The sequence below is a fragment of the Oncorhynchus mykiss genome, chromosome 6, assembly GCF_013265735.2.
Source record: "Oncorhynchus mykiss isolate Arlee chromosome 6, USDA_OmykA_1.1, whole genome shotgun sequence".
NCBI lineage: Eukaryota > Metazoa > Chordata > Actinopteri > Salmoniformes > Salmonidae > Oncorhynchus > Oncorhynchus mykiss.
In genome coordinates this window covers 6,344,849-6,368,667 of record NC_048570.1, presented here as the reverse complement: position 1 = coordinate 6,368,667, position 23,819 = coordinate 6,344,849, and the positions used below count along the sequence as shown (strand labels likewise).

The window sequence follows — 23,819 nt, the reverse complement described above, 5'->3', positions numbered from 1 at the left end:
ACACACACACACACACAGATCCATCTTTGAGTCAAGTCAAATGCTTACATTTTTGGACGTCAATTTTTGGATGTTGAACACTTGAACTCTGAGACTGAGATCAGTGGACTCTTGTCCTATATGGGACCTTGTATATTTGTATATACACTATCATTCAAAAGTTTGGGGTCACTTAAAAAGGTCCTCAACTGGCAGCTTCATCAAATAGTACCCACGAAACACCAATCTCAACGTCAACAGTGACGAGGCGACTCCAGGATGCTGGCCTTCTAGGCAGAGTTGCAAAGAAAAAGCCACATCTCAGACTGGCCAATAAAAAGGAAAGATTAAGATGGGCAAAAGAACACAGACACTGGACAGAAATATGACTTTTTCTTTGCAACTCTTCCATTATGGGGTGAAGCTGCCAGTTGAGGACTTGTGAGACATCTGTTTCTCAAACTACACACTCTAATGTACTTGTCCTCTTGCTCAGTTGTGCACCGGGGCCTCCCACTCTTTCTCTTCTGGTTAGAGACAGTTTGCGCTGTTCTTTGAAGTACAGTGCACAGCGTTGTATGAGATTTTCAGTTTCTTGGCATTTTCTCACATGGAATAGCCTTCATTTCTCAGAACCAGAATAGACTGACAAGTTTCAGAAGAAAGTCTTTGTTTCTGACCATTTTGAGCCTGTAATCGAACCCACAAATGCTGATGCTCCAGATGCTCAACTAGTCTAAAGAAGGCCAGTTTTACTGCTTCTTTAATCAGAACAACAGTTTTCAGCTGTGCTAACATAATTACAATGATTAGTTAGCCTTTTTAAAATGATAAACTTGGATTAGCTAACACAACGTGCCATTGGAACACAGGAGTGATGGTTTGCTGATAATGGTTCTCTGTACACCTATGTAGATATTCCATTAAAAATCAGCCGTTTCCAGCTACAATAGTCATTTACAACATTAACAATGTCTACACTGTATTTCTGATCAATTTGATGTTATTTGAATGGACAAAAAAAAATGCTTTTCTTTCAAAAACAAGGACATTTCTAAGTGACCCCAAACTTTGAACGGTAGTGTAGCTATGAACCGTAATAGTGCTCTGGTATAGAATGTTTTGTGAATTGGCTCTATTTTTTTAAATATTAAGTAACTGTAATGTTTTCAGTGCTGTTAACAATTATGGGCCGGTATGTTAGAGCCGATGTGGACATATTTCTATAAAAGACAGAACATACAGAACTCCATGTAAAGGTGTGTAAATATATGAAATATGAATGTATATGATGAAATATCAGGTACCTTGATGATTTAAATTGACCTCATTGAGATATATTCCTTTGTTATAAGTGTACCTTAGGTTTTAGCTCCTCCTCTTGACCATTCATTGTACTGTGGTCAGTGTGTTAGTGACAGGATAAAGACAGGAAGTTGGGCCTTCGGGGGAGGGGGAGTCCTAGCTAGACACGGGAGTGGTATAGTCTTTTAACCAGACAACAAACAGGTCATATTATGTATTTTTCACATCAAGTAATCTATGCTTTAAGTTGATGGGAGAATATGTTTTTTTGTGAGATATAATAAGAATAAACCTTTTTGTTGCACCATATCCCTGGATCTCATTGAATGTTTTGGCCGTGTGGGAACTTGGAATGTGGACTGTATGCGTCTGAAACAAAACCACTTCAGGCTTGGGAAGTGGTTCTGGTCAAGAGGAAGGAAGCCCCTACAATCATCATAAATATGGAAGAACTGTTCAGAATTGTTTTGGCTGGGAAGCATGCAGACGCCTTAATTCAGCCTCCCATACTTACAGCCCTTACCCCCAGGCCTGTCCGCTGTGTAACGGATGTGAAACGGCTAGCTTAGTTAGCGGTGCGCGCTAAATAGCGTTTCAATCGGTGACGTCACTTGCTCTGAGACCTTGAAGTAGTGGTTCCCCTTGCTCTTCAAGGGCCGTGGCTTTTGTGGAGTGATGGGTAAAGATGCTTCGTGGGTGTCAGTTGTTGATGTGTGCAGAGGGTTCGCGTCCAGGTATGGGCGAGGGGACGGTCTAAAGTTATACTGTTACACCTGCACAACATAACCCATAATCAGCCTTTACTCGACAGTGGTATGTCTGACTTTCTGATTTGTAAATTCACCGCAGTTCCCAACATTGACCAGCAGGTGGTAATAACCAGCAGGTGGTCTCTTCTCAGACAGTAAATGACCACCAGTCAGCTTAATTTATTTTGTTAGGAGGGGATGGAAAAGCATTGAGACTGTTTGTCATGGAAGCAATTTCACTCATTTACTCATGTGAATGTGTCCAAAGAGATAAGAGAAGCTAATATTGATAGTCACTGTTAAATCTTTACAGCTCAGGATAATATGACTATAATTAAAGATCATCACTACCATCTGCTGGCTGGATCGGTCTTCTTATTTTAATTGAAACAGTTTTCAGAACTTCAGAGATGATGAACTAAAATATGATGAAAGAAGATGGCACCATGCTGTATTTTTACATTTTACCATAAGATCTGGAGTCCAATAATTGTCATACTTTTTTAGTAATTGAAACCACAACTCAGGCATTGCAAGCGCTATGCTCGACCAACTGAGCTACATTCTTAAAATCTGATTTTAACCCTAAATCACACTGCTAACCTTATGCCTAACATTAAACTAAGATCAGAAATGTACATTTCTGTTTTCATGACATGTTACGAAGGCCTGTAGACAATTTGGACTTTGTGGCTGGGTTTTCTAATAACCAGAGAGGCTGGGGGGAGGAGTTTACTCCAAATACCTGAGCAAAGGGGAAAGTTGTGTCTCAGTATAGGACTGAGGTGTAGATTGTTCTGTAAAAATGTGTAGATATGCACATATAGTCACTATTAGAGTGGTTATGGATTTAAATAAACTATTTTGAATGTGAAGTGGAGGACGTGAAGACCAGTAAAGGTAAGAGGAGATCTCAGTATATTTCACTTTCCAAACTAGACACAACAGTCCTGTTTTAAAACAATGAGGACTGGAGAACGAGGAAGGGATGTTTGTATCTGTGTGATTGAGCAAAAGAGATAATTTGATGAAAGGTAATGATGTAAATATGAATGTTTTCTCTTTTTATTGCAGTTAAAATGGCAGAGTCCAGAGTTCATAGTAAGTCACCATGCTATAATTAATGATTAACTTTTCTTTCATGTATCTGGGAGAACAGAACTAAACCAACTATTGAAAATGAAATGTGTTTGTGGTTTAATTTGTCTTTATGTGTAAATGTGTGTCTGGATGAAATGTGTTTGTAACATGAGGAGTTGTAGCTGAGTTTGTGTCTGTGAGAAACAGCTCTACTGCTCCACAGTGACCTCTCCCTCCAAACATCTCTTTATTATAGAACCCATTTAATCCAGTCTGACACAATATGGAAGAAAATAAACCTTTTGTACTTTACTGGCTCTAGAGAAGTTAAAGTTGTACATTTCAACAAATAAGTTGTTCTCCTGAGTGGAGCAGCTCTCTATGGTGCTGCATCTCAGTGTGAGAGGTGTCTCTACAGTCTCTGGTTCAATTCCAGGCTGTATTATAACCGCCCATGATTGAGTCTCCCAAAGGGTGGAACACAATTGGTCCAGCGTCGTCTGGGGTAGGCTGTCATTGTAAATAAGAATTTGTTCTTAACTGACTTGCCTCGTTAAATAAATATGTATCCAGAGCAATTAGGATTAAGTGCCTTGCTCAAGGGCATATCAACAAATGTTTTCCTAGTTTCCTCAGGGATTCAACCCAGCGACGTTTGGGTTACTGGTCCAATGCTCTTAAGTGCTCAGCTACCTGACAAACATGTCTGACTAATGGAGAAATACAGAGCCTCTAATTTATTCTATATATTTAGTCATAACAGATCCTTTTCTTCAGTAGATTTAAGTTGAGTTCGGTTCAGGATTTACTTCTAAATGATGTTACAGATGATTTACCATCATCCATTAACCTTCACTGAGGTTTAAATCAGAGATGTTTACTGTAAAACATCATATGTTGTTATTTCAGGGGGAATTGGCTATGTATAGACCCATAAAGTGAATTAGTATAATAAATGAGGCTTGGACACTGGGGTAGACCTGGTTAGTATGAATGTTGAGTCTTGGACACTGGGGTAGACCTGGTTAGTGTGAATGTTGAGGCTTGGACACTGGGGTAGACCTGGTTAGTATGAATGTTGAGGCTTGGACACTGGGGTAGACCTGGTTAGTGTGAATGTTGAGTCTTGGACACTGGGGTAGACCTGTTTTATATGATTATGCCCATGGATCTCCCTGGTTTATAATGGGGTGTAGGGATACACAAGGTTCATACAGGTAATGGGGCTGGGTGGTCTATTGGTCTATTGCCCATTCAAATCCTTTCTGGCAACAACGTTTGTGGTAGAAAAAGAGATTGGGGCTGTGACACATGTGTTATACCACTGTTATATTAGTTTATCTATGAAATGATTAGTGTTTACAGGTCAGATGTCACAGCACTAAAACATGCTGATAACAGGGTTGTGGTGTGCAGCGAATAGCTGGATAAAGGTTACTGTTGGTGACTTGGGGAATACAGGCCTAAGGAACGTGGGTAACAGGGCTGAGATAGGAAAGTAACAGGGATGAGGTGCATTGGCAAAGGAACTGGGGTCTTGAGTAACACACAGTTCATTTAGGGACAGGATATGCCTGAATCTGTACTTGATAGTATAGATTTGAGGGTATTGGCATGTGGGTGTTAGGGTAGGGCATGGGGGTTACAGGGCTGGGGTGTGTGGGTCATTGAGTTTAGGTGTGTGGGTAAGTGGGCTGAGGTATATAGATATTGAGGTTGAGGAATAGGGGTAACAGGACTGGGGTGTGTGGGTCATTGAGTTTAGGTGTGTGGGTAAGTGGGCTGAGGTATATAGATATTGAGGTTGAGGAATAGGGGTAAATATCTGTTCATGTTATTATAGACAGAGGACTCTGTCACAACTGTGACCAAGAATAAAACATACTTTTAAATAAATAAATAATCAAAATGGATGACATGTTAGGCTACTAGTGGCATAAGATTAGCATAGTGGCATGTCTGGGAAAGATGTGGGAACAAATGGGATAATATCATTCTAGATTGTAGCATCACATTCTTCTATGACATATAGACTTTCCTTCAAATGAATCTGTCTGTCTGGGATTGTGGGGGTTGTATTTTAGAATTGACATGGTCCTGGTTGTTGTATGTCTGTTGTAGTTATTAATTCAGATGTGTTTTATAAATGTACTGAGAGGATTTGTGTTCCTGACACAGATGATGTCATTAAACATGAAATGTTCTCTCTGAACAGATCAGTTTAAACTCACCTCAGAAGACTATGTGTGGGCTGATGTAGGTGAAGAGGTCACCCTCCCCTGTCACCTCTCACCTGACACCAGTGCTGTTGCCACGACGATCAGGTGGTTTAAAGAGACAGAGTGTATTTACCTGTATAATAATGGCCAGGTGACAGAGAGGAGTGACTATGAGGGCAGAGTGAGTCTGATCACCCAGGAGCTGGAGAGAGGCAACGTGTCTCTAAGGCTGAGAGACTGCAGGAGGTCAGATACAGGAGACTACATCTGTCAGGTCATCCATGGAGAACAGAAGGAGGAGGCTGCAGTGGGTTTATGGGACAGAGAAGGTAAGTGTTCTAGAACTCCAGTAATGTTTCTAAACACCTAAACAACAACAATAACAACCAGTCTCTTTCCCTGTACAGAACACTTGTACTTTCTCATGTAGGTAGGAGTTCATAGTAGGAGTTACAGATGAATAGACTAGATTCATTCTGAATATCAACTAGTTACAATATTACCATCACTCTGAGCTTTGAGCTGGTCCTAAAGCATTAGAACCATTCCAACATTACTGTCACGTCCCTTGATTGTCATTAGTAATGAATGTGATGAACACTCACACCCCTCTGATGAACATCACATCACTATGGTATTTGAGAGGATAATGTGACAGATGGTGATTTGAAGGTAATGATAATAACTAATGCATTCTGTTTTACATGATCATTATTCGTGACTCTCCATCTTGGATAATGGATGATCAGAAGCAGTACAGGGTGAGTAATTACTTATTTGTCTGTTTTGTTTATTGACAACTAATAACACAAGACACTGTGTTAACTAACCTCCAGATGAGCTTCAATGCCAACTCTCCTTCTGTTGCCTCCAACTGCTCTTAAATGCAAGTAAAACTGAATGCTCTTCAACCGATCGCTGCCCGCCCTTCCAACATCACTACTCTGGACGGTTCTGACTTAGAATATATGGACAACTATAAATACCTAGGTGTCTGGTTAGACTGTAAACACTCACATTAAGCATCTCCAATCCAAAATGACATCTAGAATAGGAATCCTATTTTGCAACAATGCATTCTTCACTCATGCAGCCAAACCCTGACCATCCTAACGATCCTTGACTTCGGCAATGTAATTTACAAAATAGCCTCCAACACTCTACTAGGCAAACTGGATCCAGTCTATCACAGTGCCATCTGTTTTGTCACCAAAGCCCCATATACTACCCACCACTGCGACCTGTATGCTCTCGTTGTCTGGCCCTCGCCAAACCCACTGGCTACAGGTCATCTATAAGTCTTTGCTAGGTAAAGCCCCACCTTATCTCAGCTCACTGGTCACCAAAGCAGCACCCACCCGTAGCACGCACTCCAGCAGGTATATTTCACTGTCAGGGCAGCTCACAGATCACTGCACCTGTATATATCGCATCTGTAAATAGCCCATCAAATGACCTCATCCTCATAGGATTGAATGTTACTGTAATAACTCACACATTTTGTTATACATTATCAATATTAATTCCTCTCCATCTTGGATAATGGATGATCAGTATCAATACCATAAACCTCCCACAATAAATATATATATATATATATATATATATTTAATCCGGCGCCGACAGAGAAGGCCGCCTCACTTCGCGTTCCTAGGAAACTATGCAGTTTTTTGTTTTTTTACGTGTTATTTCTTACATTGGTACCCCAGGTCATCTTAGGTTTCATTACATACAGTCGAGAAGAACTACTGAACATAAGAGCAGCGTCAACTCACCATCAGTACGACCAAGAATATGACTTTCGCGAAGCGGATCCTGTGTTCTGCCTTTCACCCAGGACAACGGAATGGATCCCAGCCGGCGACCCCAAAAAACGACTTCGAAAAAGGGGAAAACGAAGCGGTCTTCTGGTCAGACTCCGGAGACGGGCACATCGTGCACCACTCCCTAGCATTCTCCTCGCCAATGTCCAGTCTCTTGACAACAAGGTTGATGAAATCCGAGCAAGGGTAGCATTCCAGAGAGACATCAGAGACTGTAACGTTCTTTGCTTCACGGAAACATGGCTCACTGGAGAGACGCTATCGGAGTCGGTGCAGCCAGTTGGTTTCTCCACACATCGCGCCGACAGAAACAAACATATTTCTGGTAAGAAGAGGGGCGGGGGCGTATGCTTTATGGTTAACGGGCCAAAATAACATACAGGAACTCAAGTCCTTCTGCTCACCTGATTTAGAATTCCTCACAATCAAATGTAGACCGCATTATCTACCAAGAGAATTCTCTTCGATTATAATCACAGCCGTATATATCCCCCCCAAGCAGACACCTCGATGGCTCTGAACGAACTTTATTTGACTCTTTGCAAACTGGAATCCATATATCCGGAGGCTGCATTCATTGTAGCTGGGGATTTTAACAAGGCTAATCTGAAAACAAGACTCCCTAAATTTTATCAGCATATCGATTGCGCAACCAGGGCGGGAAAAACCTTGGATCATTGCTATTCCAACTTCCGCGACGCATATAAGGCCCTGCCCCGCCCTCCCTTCGGAAAAGCTGACCACGACTCCATTTTGTTGCTCCCTGCCTACAGACAGAAACTAAAACAAGAAGCTCCCGCGCTGAGGTCTGTTCAACGCTGGTCCGACCAATCTGATTCCAGACTCCAAGACTGCTTCCATCACGTGGACTGGGATATGTTCCGTATTGCGTCAGACGACAACATTAACGAATACGCTGATTCGGTGTGCGAGTTCATTAGAACGTGCGTTGAAGATGTCGTTCCCATAGCAACGATTAAAACATTCCCAAACCAGAAACCGTGGATTGATGGCCGCATTCGCGTGAAACTGAAAGCGTGAACCACTGCTTTTAATCAGGGCAAGGTGACTGGAAACATGACCGAATACAAACAGTGTAGCTATTCCCTCCGCAAGGCAATCAAACAAGCTAAGCGTCAGTATAGAGACAAAGTAGAATCTCAATTCAACCGCTCAGACACAAGAGGTATGTGGCATGGTCTACAGTCAGTCACGGATTACAAAAAGAAAACCAGCCCAGTCACGGACCAGGATGTCTTGCTCCCAGGCAGACTAAATAGCGTAAATAACTTTTTTGCCCGCTTTGAGGACAATACAGTGCCACAGACACTGCCCGCAACTAAAACATGCGGACTCTCCTTCACTGCAGCCGACGTGAGGAAAACATTTAAACGTGTCAACCCTCGTAAGGCTGCAGGCCCAGACGGCATCCCCAGCCGCGCCCTCAGAGCATGCGCAGACCAGCTGGCTGGTGTGTTTACGGACATATTCAATCAATCCCTATCCCAGTCTGTTGTTCCCACATGCTTCAAGAGGGCCACCATTGTTCCTGTTCCCAAGAAAGCACTCACTTCCGTCATCATGAAGTGCTTTGAGAGACTATTCAAGGACCATATCACCTCCACCCTACCTGACACCCTAGACCCACTCCAATTTGCTTACCGCCCAAATAGGTCCACAGACGATGCAATCTCAACCACACTGCACACTGCCCTAACCCATCTGGACAAGAGGAATACCTATGTGAGAATGCTGTTCATCGACTACAGCTCGGCATTTAACACCATAGTGCCCTCCAAGCTCGTCATCAAGCTCGAGACCCTGGGTCTCGACCCCGCCCTGTGCAACTGGGTACTGGACTTCCTGACGGACCGCCCCCAGGTGGTGAGGGTAGGCAACAACATCTCCACCCCGCTGATCCTCAACACTGGGGCCCCACAAGGGTGCGTTCTGAGCCCTCTCCTGTACTCCCTGTTCACCCACGACTGCGTGGCCACGCACGCCTCCAACTCAATCATCAAGTTTGCGGACGACCCAACAGTGATAGGCTTGATTACCAACAACGACGAGACGGCCTACAGGGAGGAGGTGAGGGCCCTCGGAGTGTGTTGTCAGGAAAAAAACTCACACTCAACGTCAACAAAACTAAGGAGATGATTGTGGACTTCAGGAAACAGCAGAGGGAACACCCCCCTAACCACATCGATGGAACAGTAGTGGAGAGGGTAGTAAGTTTTAAGTTCCTCGGCGTACACATCACAGACAAACTGAATTGGTCCACCCACACAGACAGCATCGTGAAGAAGGCGCAGCAGCGCCTCTTCAACCTCAGGAGGCTGAAGAAATTTTGCTTGTCACCAAAAGCACTCACAAACTTCTACAGATGCACAATCGAGAGCATCCTGTCGGGCTGTATCACCGCCTGGTACGGCAACTGCTCCGCCCACAACCGTAAGGCTCTCCAGAGGGTAGTGAGGTCTGCACAACGCATCACCGGGGGCAAACTACCTGCCCTCCAGGACACCTACACCACCCGATGTCACAGGAAGGCCATAAAGATCATCAAGGACAGCAACCACCCGAGCCACTGCCTGTTCACCCCGCTATCATCCAGAAGGCGAGGTCAGTACAGGTGCATCAAAGCTGGGACCGAGAGACTGAAAAACAGCTTCTATCTCAAGGCCATCAGACTGTTAAACAGCCACCACTAACACTGAGTGGCTGCTGCCAACACACTGACACTGACTCAACTCCAGCCACTTTAATAATGGGAATTGATGGGAAATGAGGTAAATATATCACTAGCCACTTTAAACAATGCTACCTAATATAATGTTACTTACCCTACTTTATTCATCTCATATGCATACGTATATACTGTACTCTATATCATCGACTGTATCCTTATGTAATACATGTATCACTAGCCACTTTAAACTATGCCACTTTGTTTACATACTCATCTCATATGTATATACTGTACTCGATACCATCTACTGTATCTTGCCTATGCCGCTCTGTACCATCACTCATTCATATATCTTTATGTACATATTCTTTGGAATTGTTAGCTAGATTACTTGTTGGTTATTACTGCATTGTCGGAACTAGAAGCACAAGCATTTCGCTACACTCGCACTAACATCTGCTAACCATGTGTATGTGACAAATAAAATTTGATTTGATTTGATTTATCTGTCATAGAGGTCAACATTTCACACTCCAAATTGAAAATAGAATCAGCTTGAATTCAGCTTGATGTCTTATTATGAAGCATTCAGTCATTCTCAGACTGCTCACATAGTAGTGCTGCTTACATCCCTTTCCCTAGATGTACATTAGTAATGAATGTGATGAACAGTCATTCCAATATGATGGATGGTATTTCATTAAATTATGTAATGAGACAGAAATTCAATGAACAATAATAACTAATGCATTCTGTTTTACATGATCATTATTCATGACTCTCCATCTTGGATAATGGATGATCAGCATTTGGTGAGTAATTACTTATTTGTCTGTTTTGTTTATTGACAACCAATAACACAAGACAAAGAACAGACCAGAGTGTTAATCTGATACTATAAAAACTACAGGCATTGTGAACAGCAGTGTGTCTTCTTCAAGGCTACAAATTAAATCAGTTTCTTTACATTTATCAATACTCTCCCAAAATGTTCTCAAGGTAGGTTGGATTAAGATGTATAGATGTTCTTCAAATTATCCAGATTTTACACAAATGATTTTCCATAGAGGTCAACATTTCACACTCCAAAATGAAAATAGAATCAGCTTGAATTTAGCTTGATGTCTTATTATGAAGCATTCAGTCATTCTCAGACTGCTCACATAGTAGTGCTGCTTACATCCCTTTCCCTAGATGTACATTAGTAATGAATGTGATGAACAGTCATTCCAATATGATGTATGGTATTTCATTAAATTATGTAATGAGACAGAAATTCAATTAACAATAATAACTAATGCATTCTCTTTTACATGATCATTATTCATGACTCTCCATCTTGGATAATGGATGATCAGTATTAGGTGAGTAATTACGTATTTGTCTGTTTTGTTTATTGACAACCAATAACACAAGACAAAGAACAGACCAGAGTGTTAATCTGATACTATAAAAACTACAGGTCTTGTGAACAGCAGTGTGTCTTCTTCAAGGCTACAAATTAAATTTCTTTACATTTATCAAAACTCTCCCCAAATGTTCTCAAGGTAGGTTGTATTATGATGTCATATGTTCTTCACATTCTACTGAATGTATATTCCATAGAACCCTGCCTCCTGACACAATATCCTGTATCTGACATAGAGCCCAATGCTGGTTATCACAAACAATGAAAAAATATTTTGATCAGAGATAGGCCAACAACAAAACAACATTATTTATGAAGTTAACCAGATCTCATTGGTGCCCACGGTCCCTACATGAGGGAGGCTTGAGTGACAGGAGAAATCTGATTGGTCCTGTTTGTTCTGTATATAGTGATGTCGTCTACCACACAGAACTCACCTCTCTGTTTTACACCATAGTCTCAGGATCACTGTATTTACAACGTGAGACCCAGGAGGACAAGCTGAAGAGGGAGGCATCAGCTGGTGAGCTTGGTAAGTATGAGAGAGTCTGGAGGAGAGAGGATTGAATCAGGGAACATGAGTGATGTCATTCAGTTTCAGACTAATTAATTTGTAATGTATCAAATAGTCAATAGACCAGTTGATGATTGGTTCAGCTCAGATAACTGTTGACTGGAGGAAATAATTACTAATAATTGTACCACCTCCATCAAATGATAATGTCTTTATAGACATACGATTGAATTAATACATTACTTATTCAAACAACCAATTAAATATGTTAATTGCTCTCAGAGTTGAAGATGGAAAAAGAATTAAAAGAGAAATTAAGACAGGATATGATGAAACAACTAGAGGAGAAAGACACACAACTGGATGATATGACCCAGGAAGTGAGAGAGAAAGACACACAACTAGATGATATGACCCAGGAAGTGAGAGAGAAAGAGAGACTCCTGGAGGAGAAGAACCAGATAATGGAACAGAGGGAGAAACTATTAGAAGAGAAAGAAAACCAACTGGAAGAGAAAGACAAGCAACTAAAGGATAGAGACATTCAACTAGAGGCTCTGAGAAAGAACCTGCAGGACAAGAACAGCCACGTAGAGAACTTCAGAGTCCTACTGCAGGACAAAGACCTTCAACTAGAGGACAGGAACCACAGACTGGGAGAGAAGGACAGACAACTGGAAGAGAGAGACAGACTACTGGAAGAGAGTGACAAACTACTGGAAGAGAGAGACAGACTACTGGAAGAGAGAGACAGACGACTGGAAGAGAGTGACAAACTACTGGAAGAGAGAGACAGACTACTGGAAGAGAAAGAAAACGAACTAAAAGAGAGGAGACAGGAAGTAGAAGAGAGGAGACAGGAAGTAGAAGAGAAAGACAACCTACTAGAGGAGAGAGAGAAGCAGTTAAAGGAGAGAGACAAACAGGTGGAGGATGTCAACAATGAAAATGCTGAACTGGGTGAGATTATTCACACCATTAATACATTTAGTCTTCTGTACTTTCCTCAATTCTCAGGTTATTGTCGACTCTCCACTGAGTTGTGAATATTGTTGTCCATCACTTCATACTTTCCCTCTGCATCATATTTCTGTCTAAAGTCTTTAACACAGAATTCAGATCCTAGTCCTCCTTTGTTATTTCAGCTCAACAGATATGTGATGTGAAGACTGAGGTAGAGAGACTGAGAAGAGAGATCTCAGCCCAGATGACTGGTGAGTGAGATATGTGATACTTAACATTTCAGTAGAAACCCAGAACTCCCCTTCAGTAGGTCTATGTGCCTTCATGTGTCACTGAGGTAAATGTTCCCATTCTAAATGGTTGTTCTATTATTCTAGAACATGGAGAGACGTCAGATACAGGTTCCATCCTCCCAGTCAGGAGGAGAAACAGCCTGGACCTTCCTCCATACAGTGAGTTATCAATATTGTCCTGTTGTCTCCTACTGTTTCTAGTCTATAGTGGACCATCCTTCACTTAGTGAGTTATCAATATTGTCCTGTTGTCTCCTACTGTTTCTAGTCTATAGTGGTCCATCCTTCACTTAGTGAGTTATCAATATTGTCCTGTTGTCTCCTACTGTTTCTAGTCTATAGTGACCATCCTTCCCTTAGTGAGTTATCAATATTGTCCTGTTGTCTCCTACTGTTTCTAGTCTATAGTGACCATCCTTCACTTAGTGAGTTATCAATATTGTCTAAACATTTCATTGTTTCATTGTTGTACATCCTCCATCTAGTGAGTTATGGATGTAGATTATATTAGACACTGTTGTACATCCTCCAGAGAGTCAGAGTGTTGACCAGTGCTGTGTGTTGTGTTGCAGTGGGAGGAGAGAGCAGCAGTCCAGACTCCACAGTGTCTCCCAGTGTGTCTGAGCTGAGACTGGTGCTGCTGGGGAGGACTGGGGCTGGGAGGAGTGCAGCAGGAAACACCATCCTGGGCAGAGAGGAGTTTGGGGCCCAGGCCAGCCCCTCTGCAGTGACCCAGAGGAGTAAGAGGAGAGAGGGGGACGTGTGTGGGAGACGGCTGGTGCTGGTGGACACTCCAGACTGGTTCTGTCCTGGACTCTCTCTGGAGGAGATGAGACAGGATGTGGGGCTCTGTGTCCGTCTGTCTGCCCCGGGACCCCACGCCTTCCTCCTGGTGATACCAGTGGAGCCCTCTAAGGGGGAGGAGAGAGGGGTGTTGGAGAGAATAGAGGAGATGTTTGGGGAGGGTTGTTGGGGACACACTGTGATTCTATTCACCCATGATGATGGCCTGAAAGAGCAGAGCATTGAGGAGTTTCTCCAAGCAGGAAGTCAGGACCTCCAGCAGCTTGTAGAGAAAAGTGGGAGCAGGTACCACGTCCTCAACATTAAGGACAGGGCCCATGGCACTCAGGTATCAGAGCTGCTGGATCAGGTAGAGGAGATGGTGGCAGGAAACAGAGAGAGATTCTACAGCAGTCAGACCTACCAGGAGGCAGAGGACCAGGTTAGAGAGATGGAGGGAAACATCCAGAGGTTGAACGTGGAGAGGAAACAAATGGAGGAGAGAGAGATGAGAGAGAGGCTTGAGATGGAGCTGCAAGATTCTCTGAAGAAGAAAGATGGAGAGATCCAGAAGCTCAAGAGAGATATCATAATTCTCAGAGAACGAATAACAGAACTGGAGAGACAGGTGAAAGAAGAGAGGGATGAGGAGAAGAAAAGAGAGCTGGAGAGGGAGCTGAAGAGGGAGTCTGATAGGAGGGAGGAGATGGAGAGAAAGCTGGAGAGATTTAGAGAGAAGAGAGAGAATGAGAGGAAGGAGATGGAGGAGAGACACAGACATGAGATAGAGGAGATGATGGAGAACTATGAAGGAGAGGCCAGAGTTGAAGCAGAGAGAAACCTGATGAAGATAGTCCTGCCTGAGTTACAGAGGAACATCATGATCTCACAGACAAAGATGCAGAGGGAGTTCAGCAGACAGATGGAGGAGAAGGATAGAGAGATAAAGAGACTGAAACAGAACTCAGAGCAAGGACCAATAGGAATTAGAGGAAGAGAGGGAAGAAGGATGAGTTGGATGAGACAACTGTTTTGTGTAGGGGTTAGAGAGGAGACTAGTTAGAGAGACAACTGTTTTGTGTAGAGGTTAGAGAGGAGACAAGTTACAGACAACTGTTGTGTAGGGGTTAGAGAGGAGACAAGTTAAAGACAACTGTTGTGTAGGGGTGTTACGAATCCCTTTTGGCCCGACAGTCTAGGGGGGGATGGTAATGAGAACCGTAACATAACTCATGCAAATTATAATTGTGACAAAGTGTGAACGAAATAACCAGGACAACAGAAATCTACCGTCAAACTCAGGGTTTATTAATTAACACACGGTAATGGGGGAAGCAGGAAAAGGGGCTGAGCTGGACCCAAGGAAAAAAACAATAAATATTCAAAACACCCCTAAGCTAGACTAGCCTACTTCAACAACAGCTAACTAACTAACCAAAAACACCCCTAATCTAGACTAGCCTACTTTAACAGCTAACTAACTAACCAAAAACACCCCTAAGCTAGACTAGCCTACTTTAACAACAGCTAACTAACCAAAAATACAGTGGGTGGTCCGCCCAGTTCTAACTAGTGTATTTAACAAAGTTCACCTACGGGTGGTGTATGCCCATGGGCGACTTGTCTTGGTTCCCCCTTCTCCCACCAGCAAACAAACACAAACACCATAACCAAAAACAATACTCACAGGTGAGGACAAAGTGCTATGGAGGTGCTCAAACAAAAGAGAGATCTACAGACATGGCATTTACAGAGAGATTGAGCTCTGGAGCAAACAACTGACAGGGTTTTTAAACAAGGGAAAGGAACTGTGATAGGGTAGGAAACAGGAGGAGGTGTGTCTTCTGATTGATGATTGGTGACTGTTTGGGGAATGATGATTTTCACCTGAGGGGAGAAGGAGAGAAAAGAAACACACACACAGGACACTTGTATCCGTAACATAGTCATTCCTCTGGTATCATTTGTTTTTATCCCAATGCCCCAGGGCAGTGTATCCATTTCGGAAGGGACGTTAACCGGGTTTCCTGACTCTCTGAGGTCATTAAAGATCCCATGACACTTATCGTAAGAGTAGGGGTTTTAACCCTGGTGTCCTGGCTAAATTCCCAAGCTGTGCCTCATACCATCATGGTCACCCAATCATCCCATCCCATTGCTCTGTTCCAGAATAAATGGCCTTTGGAATGACCCAGGTCCTTTCCTCCACTGTAGCCAGGTCCTTTCCTCCAGGCTTTGTGTCTTGGAAAGGGTCGTGACTCTTCATACATTCATCTAATTATCAAACAGAGGGGTTTTGGAAAAGTAGGTACGTTAGTCAAACACCCCCATCTAGTGGATGTATCGTGTCATTAGAATGAATAGGAAATCAACATTCAAGACAAAGGCTGGAGGAACATATTGTTACTATAAAGTAATGAATACACAATGGAGGGGATTTGTTTTCACATGGAGTTATAGCTTGTTACTTCAGAAGAAAAACTATTGATATTCAGAAAATATAAATTAATGTCTTATCAGGGAACAATCTTTGCAAAATAAGGCAATTGATATGTTATTAAATTGATGTATGAAATAAGGTATAAGGTATGAAATTAAGTATAAAATAATTGGAATGTTTTTTTTTAAAATTATTATAATTTTTTTTTACCCCCTTTTTCTCCCCAATTTCGTGGTATCCAATTGTTGTAGTAGCTACTATCTTGTCTCATCGCTACAACTCCCGTACAGGCTCGGGAGAGACGAAGGTTGAAAGTCATGCGTCCTCCGATACACAACCCAACCAAGCCGCTGCTTCTTAACACAGCGCACATCCAACCCGGAAGCCAGCCGCACCAATGCGCCGGAGGAAACACCGTGCACCTGGCCACCCTGGTTAGTGCACACTGCGCCCAGCCCGCCACAGGAGTCGCTGGTGCGCGATGAGACAAGGACACCCCTACCGACCAAGCCCTCCCTAACCCGGGCGACGCTAGGCCAATTGTGCGTCGCCCCACGGACCTCCCGGTCGCGGCCGGTTACGACAGAGCCTGGGCGCGAACCGAGGACTCTGATGGCACAGCTGGCGCTGCAGTACAATAATTGGAATGTTAATGACATCTCCATGGGTCCATCTTGGGGAGTCAAAGGTCATACCTGTATGCATTTTGGGGTATATTGATGAGACAGAATGGGCAGCATTGGGATGTGCTTTGTTATCACATCGTACCATAGATGATAACTACAACAAACTCTCCACAGAACAAGGAGACACGTTGGAAAGGTTTCATAGAGTCATCATGGATTCAGTGTAAAATCAGTCACAGCAGCCTATTTTCAAGTTGGCCGCCATTCATTTCAATGTGGAGGAACTGAACAGATTTTTCAGGGCAGAAATGAATAAATAATTGGTTTCATAAGACGAATATAGACTGAACATGTGTGTTACTGTGAGGAAAGTGTTAAAAGATGTCCCAGTATATGTAGTTAGTAAAATATTATCAGGGCGTCTAATACATGACTAAAATGTAATAATAATGATATATGTATTTAGTAAAATAATACTAGAGCATCTTGAATGACTTTCAGAATGCTCATGAATCTGTACTAGAGCTGGTCACAGAGGAGGAACAGGAAATTACTTTCAGAATGCTCATGAATCTGTACTAGAGCTGGTCACAGAGGAGGAACAAGGAAATGACTTTCAGAATGCTCATGAATCTGTACTAGAGCTGGTCACAGAGGAGGAACAGGGAAATGACTTTCAGAATGCTGATGAATCGGTACTAGAGCTGATCACAGAGGCGGAACAGGAAATGACTTTCAGAATGCTGATGAATCTGTACTAGAGCTGGTCACAGAGGAGGAACAGGAACATGAGAGCATTAACTATTATCAACCAAGAATGAGGACTTAAGAACATTTCCTGAAGAGGTGGAAATATGGAAAAATGCTGTATTTGAGCCACAAACGCTCATTGAACCACATGACAGCATTTCCAATGTGTCAAAAACATCAAGTAAAACAAAGTATTGTAAGGCTGCGTCATCCTCAGTGTCCTCTGCACCTCGAAAAGATCAACTGAATGTTAGAATGGAAAAATGGAACTGGAAACAGACACAGCAGCATATAATGTCAGACTGAATGTCCTGGAGAGTGTTGAGTCAACTTCTCAATCCCATGCTGTGGCAGCCCACTTACTAAACCAACCAGATGGAATGAACACTTATTTTGAGAACCAGGAACCTGAGGTCTATGAGGAACCTGAACCATCACCTGATGAGTTTGCGGCATTAGGTGCAGTTCCAAAGATCCCACTACAAAGGGTTTTACAACAAACGACAACAAAGACATCAAAACCTATTCAGAAAACAGTCATAAACCCCATCCCTCAGCAGCCAACAGCAAGGTCTAGCAATCAACACAGAATCAACACTATGGGTATTGTGGGAGCAAATAAAACACATAGACAAACACATAGGCGCCTAGGGCAACTGGACACACTAAAGATGGAGACACATAGTCTGCTGATCTTAAATAACCACATGAAGAGAAGGTGACACATAGGCGCCTAGGACAGCTGGACATACCAAGGTCAGAGGGATATACAAAGGAGGGGGTCAGCCAAATGACCAACTGATGGACTATAGAAATAGGCCTCATATTTTTAGGACATGGAGATGCTGAAGGAATGTCAGTAGAGACACATAGTCTACGAATCCTAATAAGGACAGACATACCAAAGAACACACCAGGCTGAACGTAAGGGGGCCCATAGCATAAGATAGGTGTCATGTACTGTCATGTTGTGTCTTGTCTCTGTCCTTTCCCTTCACCCTGTCTCCCTCTGCTGGTCGTTGTTAGGTTACCTTTTCTCCCCATCTTTCCCCCAGCTGTGCCTTGTCTCCTCCTAACCACCTCGTTACCCCTTTTCCCTTTTTCCCTCTGATTAGGTCCCTATATCTCTCTCTGTTTCTGCTCCTGTCGTTGTCGGATTCTTGTTTGTTGTGTTTCATGCCTGAGCCAGACTATCGTCATGTTTGCTGTAACCTTGTCCTGTCCTGTCGGAATCTGCCGGTCTATCTGAGCCTACCTATGTTTGGTTATTAAAGAAGCTCTGTTTAAGTTAGTTCGCTTTTGGGTCCTCATTCACTCACCGTAACAGAAGAATCCGACCAAGAATGGACCCAGCGACTTCGGATCCTCTCCACTCAGCCGTCGGGATCCAGGGAGCGATGCTAGGCAGACACGAGCAGGAATTGTCTGCTGCTCGACATGCCGTTGAGACCCTGGCCACCCAAGTCTCCAACCTCACAGAACAGGTTCACCATCTCCGCCTCGATCCACCGGCCACTTCCAGGGCTTTCGAATCTCCGGAGCCCAGAATCAATAACCCGCCGTGTTACTCTGGGGAGCCCACTGAATGCCGCTCGTTCCTCACCCAGTGTGATATTGGGTTTTCTCTCCAGCCCTACACTTTCTCCAGGAGCACTGCTCGTGTCGCCTACGTCATATCTCTCCTTACTGGACGGGCTCGTGAGTGGGGCACGGCAATCTGGGAGGCAAGGGCTGAGTGTACTAACCAGTATCAGGACTTTAAGGAGGAGATGATACGGGTTTTTGATCGATCTGTTTTTGGGGAGGAGGCTTCCAGGGCCCTGGCTTCCCTATGTCAAGGCAATCGATCCATAACAGACTACTCTATTGAGTTTCGCACTCTTGCTGCCTCCAGTGGCTGGAACGAGCCGGCTTTGCTCGCTCGTTTTCTGGAGGGTCTCCGCGCAGAGGTAAAGGATGAGATTCTCTCCCGGGAGGTTCCTTCCAGCGTGGATTCCTTGATTGAACTCGCTATTCGCATTGAGCGACGGGTTGATCTTCGTCACCGAGCTCGTGGAAAGGAGCTCGCGTTCTCCGTTGCCCCCCTCTCCGCATCACTACCATCTTCCTCTGCCGGCTCGGGTGCTGAGCCCATGCAGCTGGGAGGTATCCGCATCTCGACTAAGGAGAGGGAACGGAGAATCACCAACCGCCTCTGTCTCTATTGCGGTTCCGCTGGTCATTTTGTCACTTCATGTCCAGTAAAAGGCCAGAGCTCATCAGTAAGCGGAGGGCTACTGGTGAGCGCTACTACTCCTGTCTCTCCTTCAAGATCCTGCACTACCTTGTCGGTCCATCTACGCTGGACCGGTTCGTCAGCTTCCTGCAGTGCCTTAATAGACTCTGGGGCGGAGGGCTGTTTTATGGACGAGACCTGGGCTCGGGAACATGACATTCCTCTCAGACAGTTAAAGGAGCCCACGGCCTTGTTCGCCCTGGATGGTAGTCCTCTCCCCAGGATTCAGCGTGAGACGCTACCTTTAACCCTCACTGTCTCTGGTAATCATAGTGAAACCATTTCTTTTTGGATTTTTCGTTCACCTTTTACACCTGTTGTTTTGGGCCATCCCTGGCTAGTTTGTCATAATCCTTCCATTAATTGGTCTAGTAATTCTATCCTCTCCTGGAACGTCTCTTGTCATGTGAAATGTTTAATGTCTGCTATCCCTCCTGTTTCCTCTGTCTCTTCTTCACAGGAGGAGCCTGGTGATTTGACAGGGGTGCCGGAGGAATATCACGATCTGCGCACGGTGTTCAGTCGGTCCAGGGCCACCTCTCTTCCTCCACACCGGTCGTATGATTGTAGTATTGATCTCCTTCCGGGAACCACCCCCCCCCGGGGTAGACTATACTCTCTGTCGGCTCCCGAACGTAAGGCTCTCGAAGATTATTTGTCTGTAGCTCTTGACGCCGGTACCATAGTCCCCTCCTCCTCTCCCGCCGGAGCGGGGGTTTTTTTTGTCAAGAAGAAGGACGGGTCTCTGCGCCCCTGCATAGATTATCGAGGGCTGAATGACATAACAGTGAAGAATCGTTATCCGCTTCCTCTTATGTCTTCAGCCTTCGAGATCCTGCAGGGAGCCAGGTTTTTCACTAAGTTGGACCTTCGTAACGCTTACCATCTCGTGCGCATCAGGGAGGGGGACGAGTGGAAGACGGCGTTTAACACTCCGTTAGGGCACTTTGAATACCGGGTTCTTCCTTTCGGCCTCGCTAACGCTCCAGCTGTCTTTCAGGCATTAGTCAATGATGTCCTGAGAGACATGCTGAACATCGTTTTCGTTTACCTTGACGACATCCTGATTTTTTCACCGTCACTCCAGATTCATGTTCAGCACGTTCGACGTGTCCTCCAGCGCCTTTTAGAGAATTGTCTTTTTGTGAAGGCTGAGAAGTGCTCTTTTCATGCCTCCTCCGTCACATTTCTCGGTTCTGTTATTTCCGCTGAAGGCATTAAGATGGATCCCGCTAAGGTCCAAGCTGTCATTGATTGGCCCGCCCCTAAGTCACGCGTCGAGCTGCAGCGCTTTCTCGGCTTCGCGAACTTCTATCGTCGTTTCATCCGTAATTTCGGTCAGGTGGCAGCTCCTCTCACAGCCCTTACTTCTGTCAAGACGTGCTTTAAGTGGTCCGTTTCCGCCCAGGGAGCTTTTGATCTCCTCAAGAATCGTTTTACATCCGCTCCTATCCTTGTTACACCTGACGTCTCTAGACAGTTCGTTGTCGAGGTTGACGCGTCAGAGGTGGGCGTGGGAGCCATTCTTTCTCAGCGCTCCCTCTCTGACGACAAGGTCCACCCATGCGCGTATTTTTCTCATCGCCTGTCGCCGTCGGAACGTAACTATGATGTGGGAAACCGCGAACTGCTCGCCATCCGGTTAGCCCTAGGCGAATGGCGACAGTGGTTGGAGGGGGCGACCGTTCCTTTTGTCGTTTGGACTGACCATAGGAACCTTGAGTACATCCGTTCTGCCAAACGACTTAATGCGCGTCAGGCGCGTTGGGCGCTGTTTTTCGCTCGTTTCGAGTTCGTGATTTCTTATCGTCCGGGCTCTAAGAACACCAAGCCTGATGCTTTATCTCGTCTCTTCAGTTCTTCAGTAGCCTCCACTGACCCCGAGGGGATTCTCCCTGAGGGGCGTGTTGTCGGGTTGACTGTCTGGGGAATTGAGAGGCAGGTAAAGCAAGCGCTCACTCACACTCCGTCGCCGCGCGCTTGTCCTAGGAACCTTCTTTTCGTTCCCGTTCCTACTCGTCTGGCCGTTCTTCAGTGGGCTCACTCTGCCAAGTTAGCCGGCCACCCTGGCGTTCGGGGTACGCTTGCTTCCATTCGCCAGCGTTTTTGGTGGCCCACCCGGGAGCATGACACGCGTCGTTTCGTGGCTGCTTGTTCGGTCTGCGCGCAGACTAAGTCCGGTAACTCCCCTCCTGCCGGCCGTCTCAGGCCGCTTCCCATTCCCTCTCGACCGTGGTCTCACATCGCCTTAGATTTTGTCACCGGACTGCCTTCGTCAGCGGGGAAGACTGTTATTCTTACGGTTGTCGATAGGTTCTCTAAGGCGGCTCATTTCATTCCCCTTGCTAAGCTTCCTTCTGCTAAAGAGACGGCACAAATCATCATCGAGAATGTTTTCAGAATTCATGGCCTTCCGTCAGACGTCGTTTCGGACAGAGGTCCGCAATTCACGTCTCAATTTTGGAGGGAGTTTTGCCGTTTGATTGGGGCTTCCGTCAGTCTCTCTTCCGGCTTTCACCCCCAGTCTAACGGTCAAGCAGAACGGGCCAATCAGACTATTGGTCGCATCTTACGCAGTCTTTCTTTTCGCAACCCTGCGTCTTGGTCAGAACAGCTCCCCTGGGCAGAGTACGCCCACAACTCGCTTCCTTCGTCTGCGACCGGGCTATCTCCTTTTCAGAGTAGCCTCGGGTACCAGCCTCCGCTGTTCTCATCTCAGTTCGCCGAGTCCAGCGTCCCCTCCGCTCAGGCTTTTGTCCAACGTTGCGAGCGCACCTGGAAGAGGGTCAGGTCTGCACTTTGCCGTTATAGGACGCAGACTGTGAGGGCTGCTAATAAGCGTAGAACTAAGAGTCCTAGATATTGTCGCGGTCAGAGAGTTTGGCTCTCCACTCAGAACCTTCCCCTTAAGACGGCTTCTCGTAAGTTGACCCCGCGGTTCATTGGTCCGTTCCGTATTTCTCGGGTCATTAATCCTGTCGCAGTTCGACTTCTTCTTCCGCGATACCTTCGTCGCGTCCACCCGGTCTTCCATGTCTCCTGCATCAAGCCCGTCCTTCGCGCCCCCGCTCGTCTCCCCCCCCCCCCCCCCCCATCCTTGTCGAGGGCGCACCCATCTACAGGGTCCGTAGAATTTTGGACATGCGTCCTCGGGGCCGTGGTCACCAGTACCTCGTAGATTGGGAGGGGTACGGTCCTGAGGAGAGGAGTTGGGTTCCCTCTCGGGACGTGCTGGACCGTGCGCTGATCGAGGATTTCCTCCGTTGCCGCCAGGTTTCCTCCTCGAGTGCGCCAGGAGGCGCTCGGTGAGTGGGGGGGTACTGTCATGTACTGTCATGTTGTGTCTTGTCTCTGTCATTTCCCTTCACCCTGTCTCCCTCTGCTGGTCGTTGTTAGGTTACCTTTTCTCCCCATCTTTCCCCCAGCTGTGCCTTGTCTCCTCCTAACCACCTCGTTACCCCTTTTCCCACCTGTTCCCTTTTTCCCTCTGATTAGGTCCCTATATCTCTCTCTGTTTCTGCTCCTGTCGTTGTCGGATTCTTGTTTGTTGTGTTTCATGCCTGAGCCAGACTATCGTCATGTTTGCTGTAACCTTGTCCTGTCCTGTCGGAATCTGCCGGTCTATCTGAGCCTACCTATGTTTGGTTATTAAAGAAGCTCTGTTTAAGTTAGTTCGCTTTTGGGTCCTCATTCACTCACCGTAACAATAGGCACGTATTATTTTTGGGACATGAAGAGGTCCTGTCACCATTATAACTTGACTGAAAGCAGATATGGGCGTTATCGAGCTGAACAAGCAGGATGCACAGATTGGGATATAATGGTGGCAGATGGACTGAGGGAAGTAACTTCATTTGCATGTGGGATGGACTCATATGTTGTATGTGTATAAATCAGAGCCAGTGCTCTGAAAAAGGCGTGTG

The 23,819-nt window shown here is 45.1% G+C and overlaps 1 protein-coding gene across 8 annotated transcripts in view; it reads left to right on the top strand.

The window, feature by feature from the left end:
- The window catches only part of LOC110525075 (trichohyalin), a 116,831-nt gene that overhangs the window by 45,967 nt on the left and 47,045 nt on the right, over window positions 1-23,819 (top strand). For 6 of the 8 annotated variants that reach the window (XM_036979267.1, XM_036979265.1, XM_036979264.1 and 3 more), the window contains exons 3-8: window positions 5,329-5,661; window positions 6,082-6,093; window positions 10,651-10,656; window positions 11,203-11,208; window positions 11,710-11,784; window positions 12,049-12,194. In XM_036979267.1, the coding sequence (XP_036835162.1) occupies window positions 5,329-5,661; window positions 6,082-6,093; window positions 10,651-10,656; window positions 11,203-11,208; window positions 11,710-11,784; window positions 12,049-12,194 (578 nt within the window). Of the gene's footprint in view, window positions 1-5,328; window positions 5,662-6,081; window positions 6,094-10,650; window positions 10,657-11,202; window positions 11,209-11,709; window positions 11,785-12,048; window positions 12,727-12,911; window positions 12,981-13,106; window positions 13,182-13,594; window positions 15,027-23,819 lie in introns of those variants that run through there. The other 2 variants (XM_036979269.1, XM_036979270.1) reach the window with 2 other exon arrangements.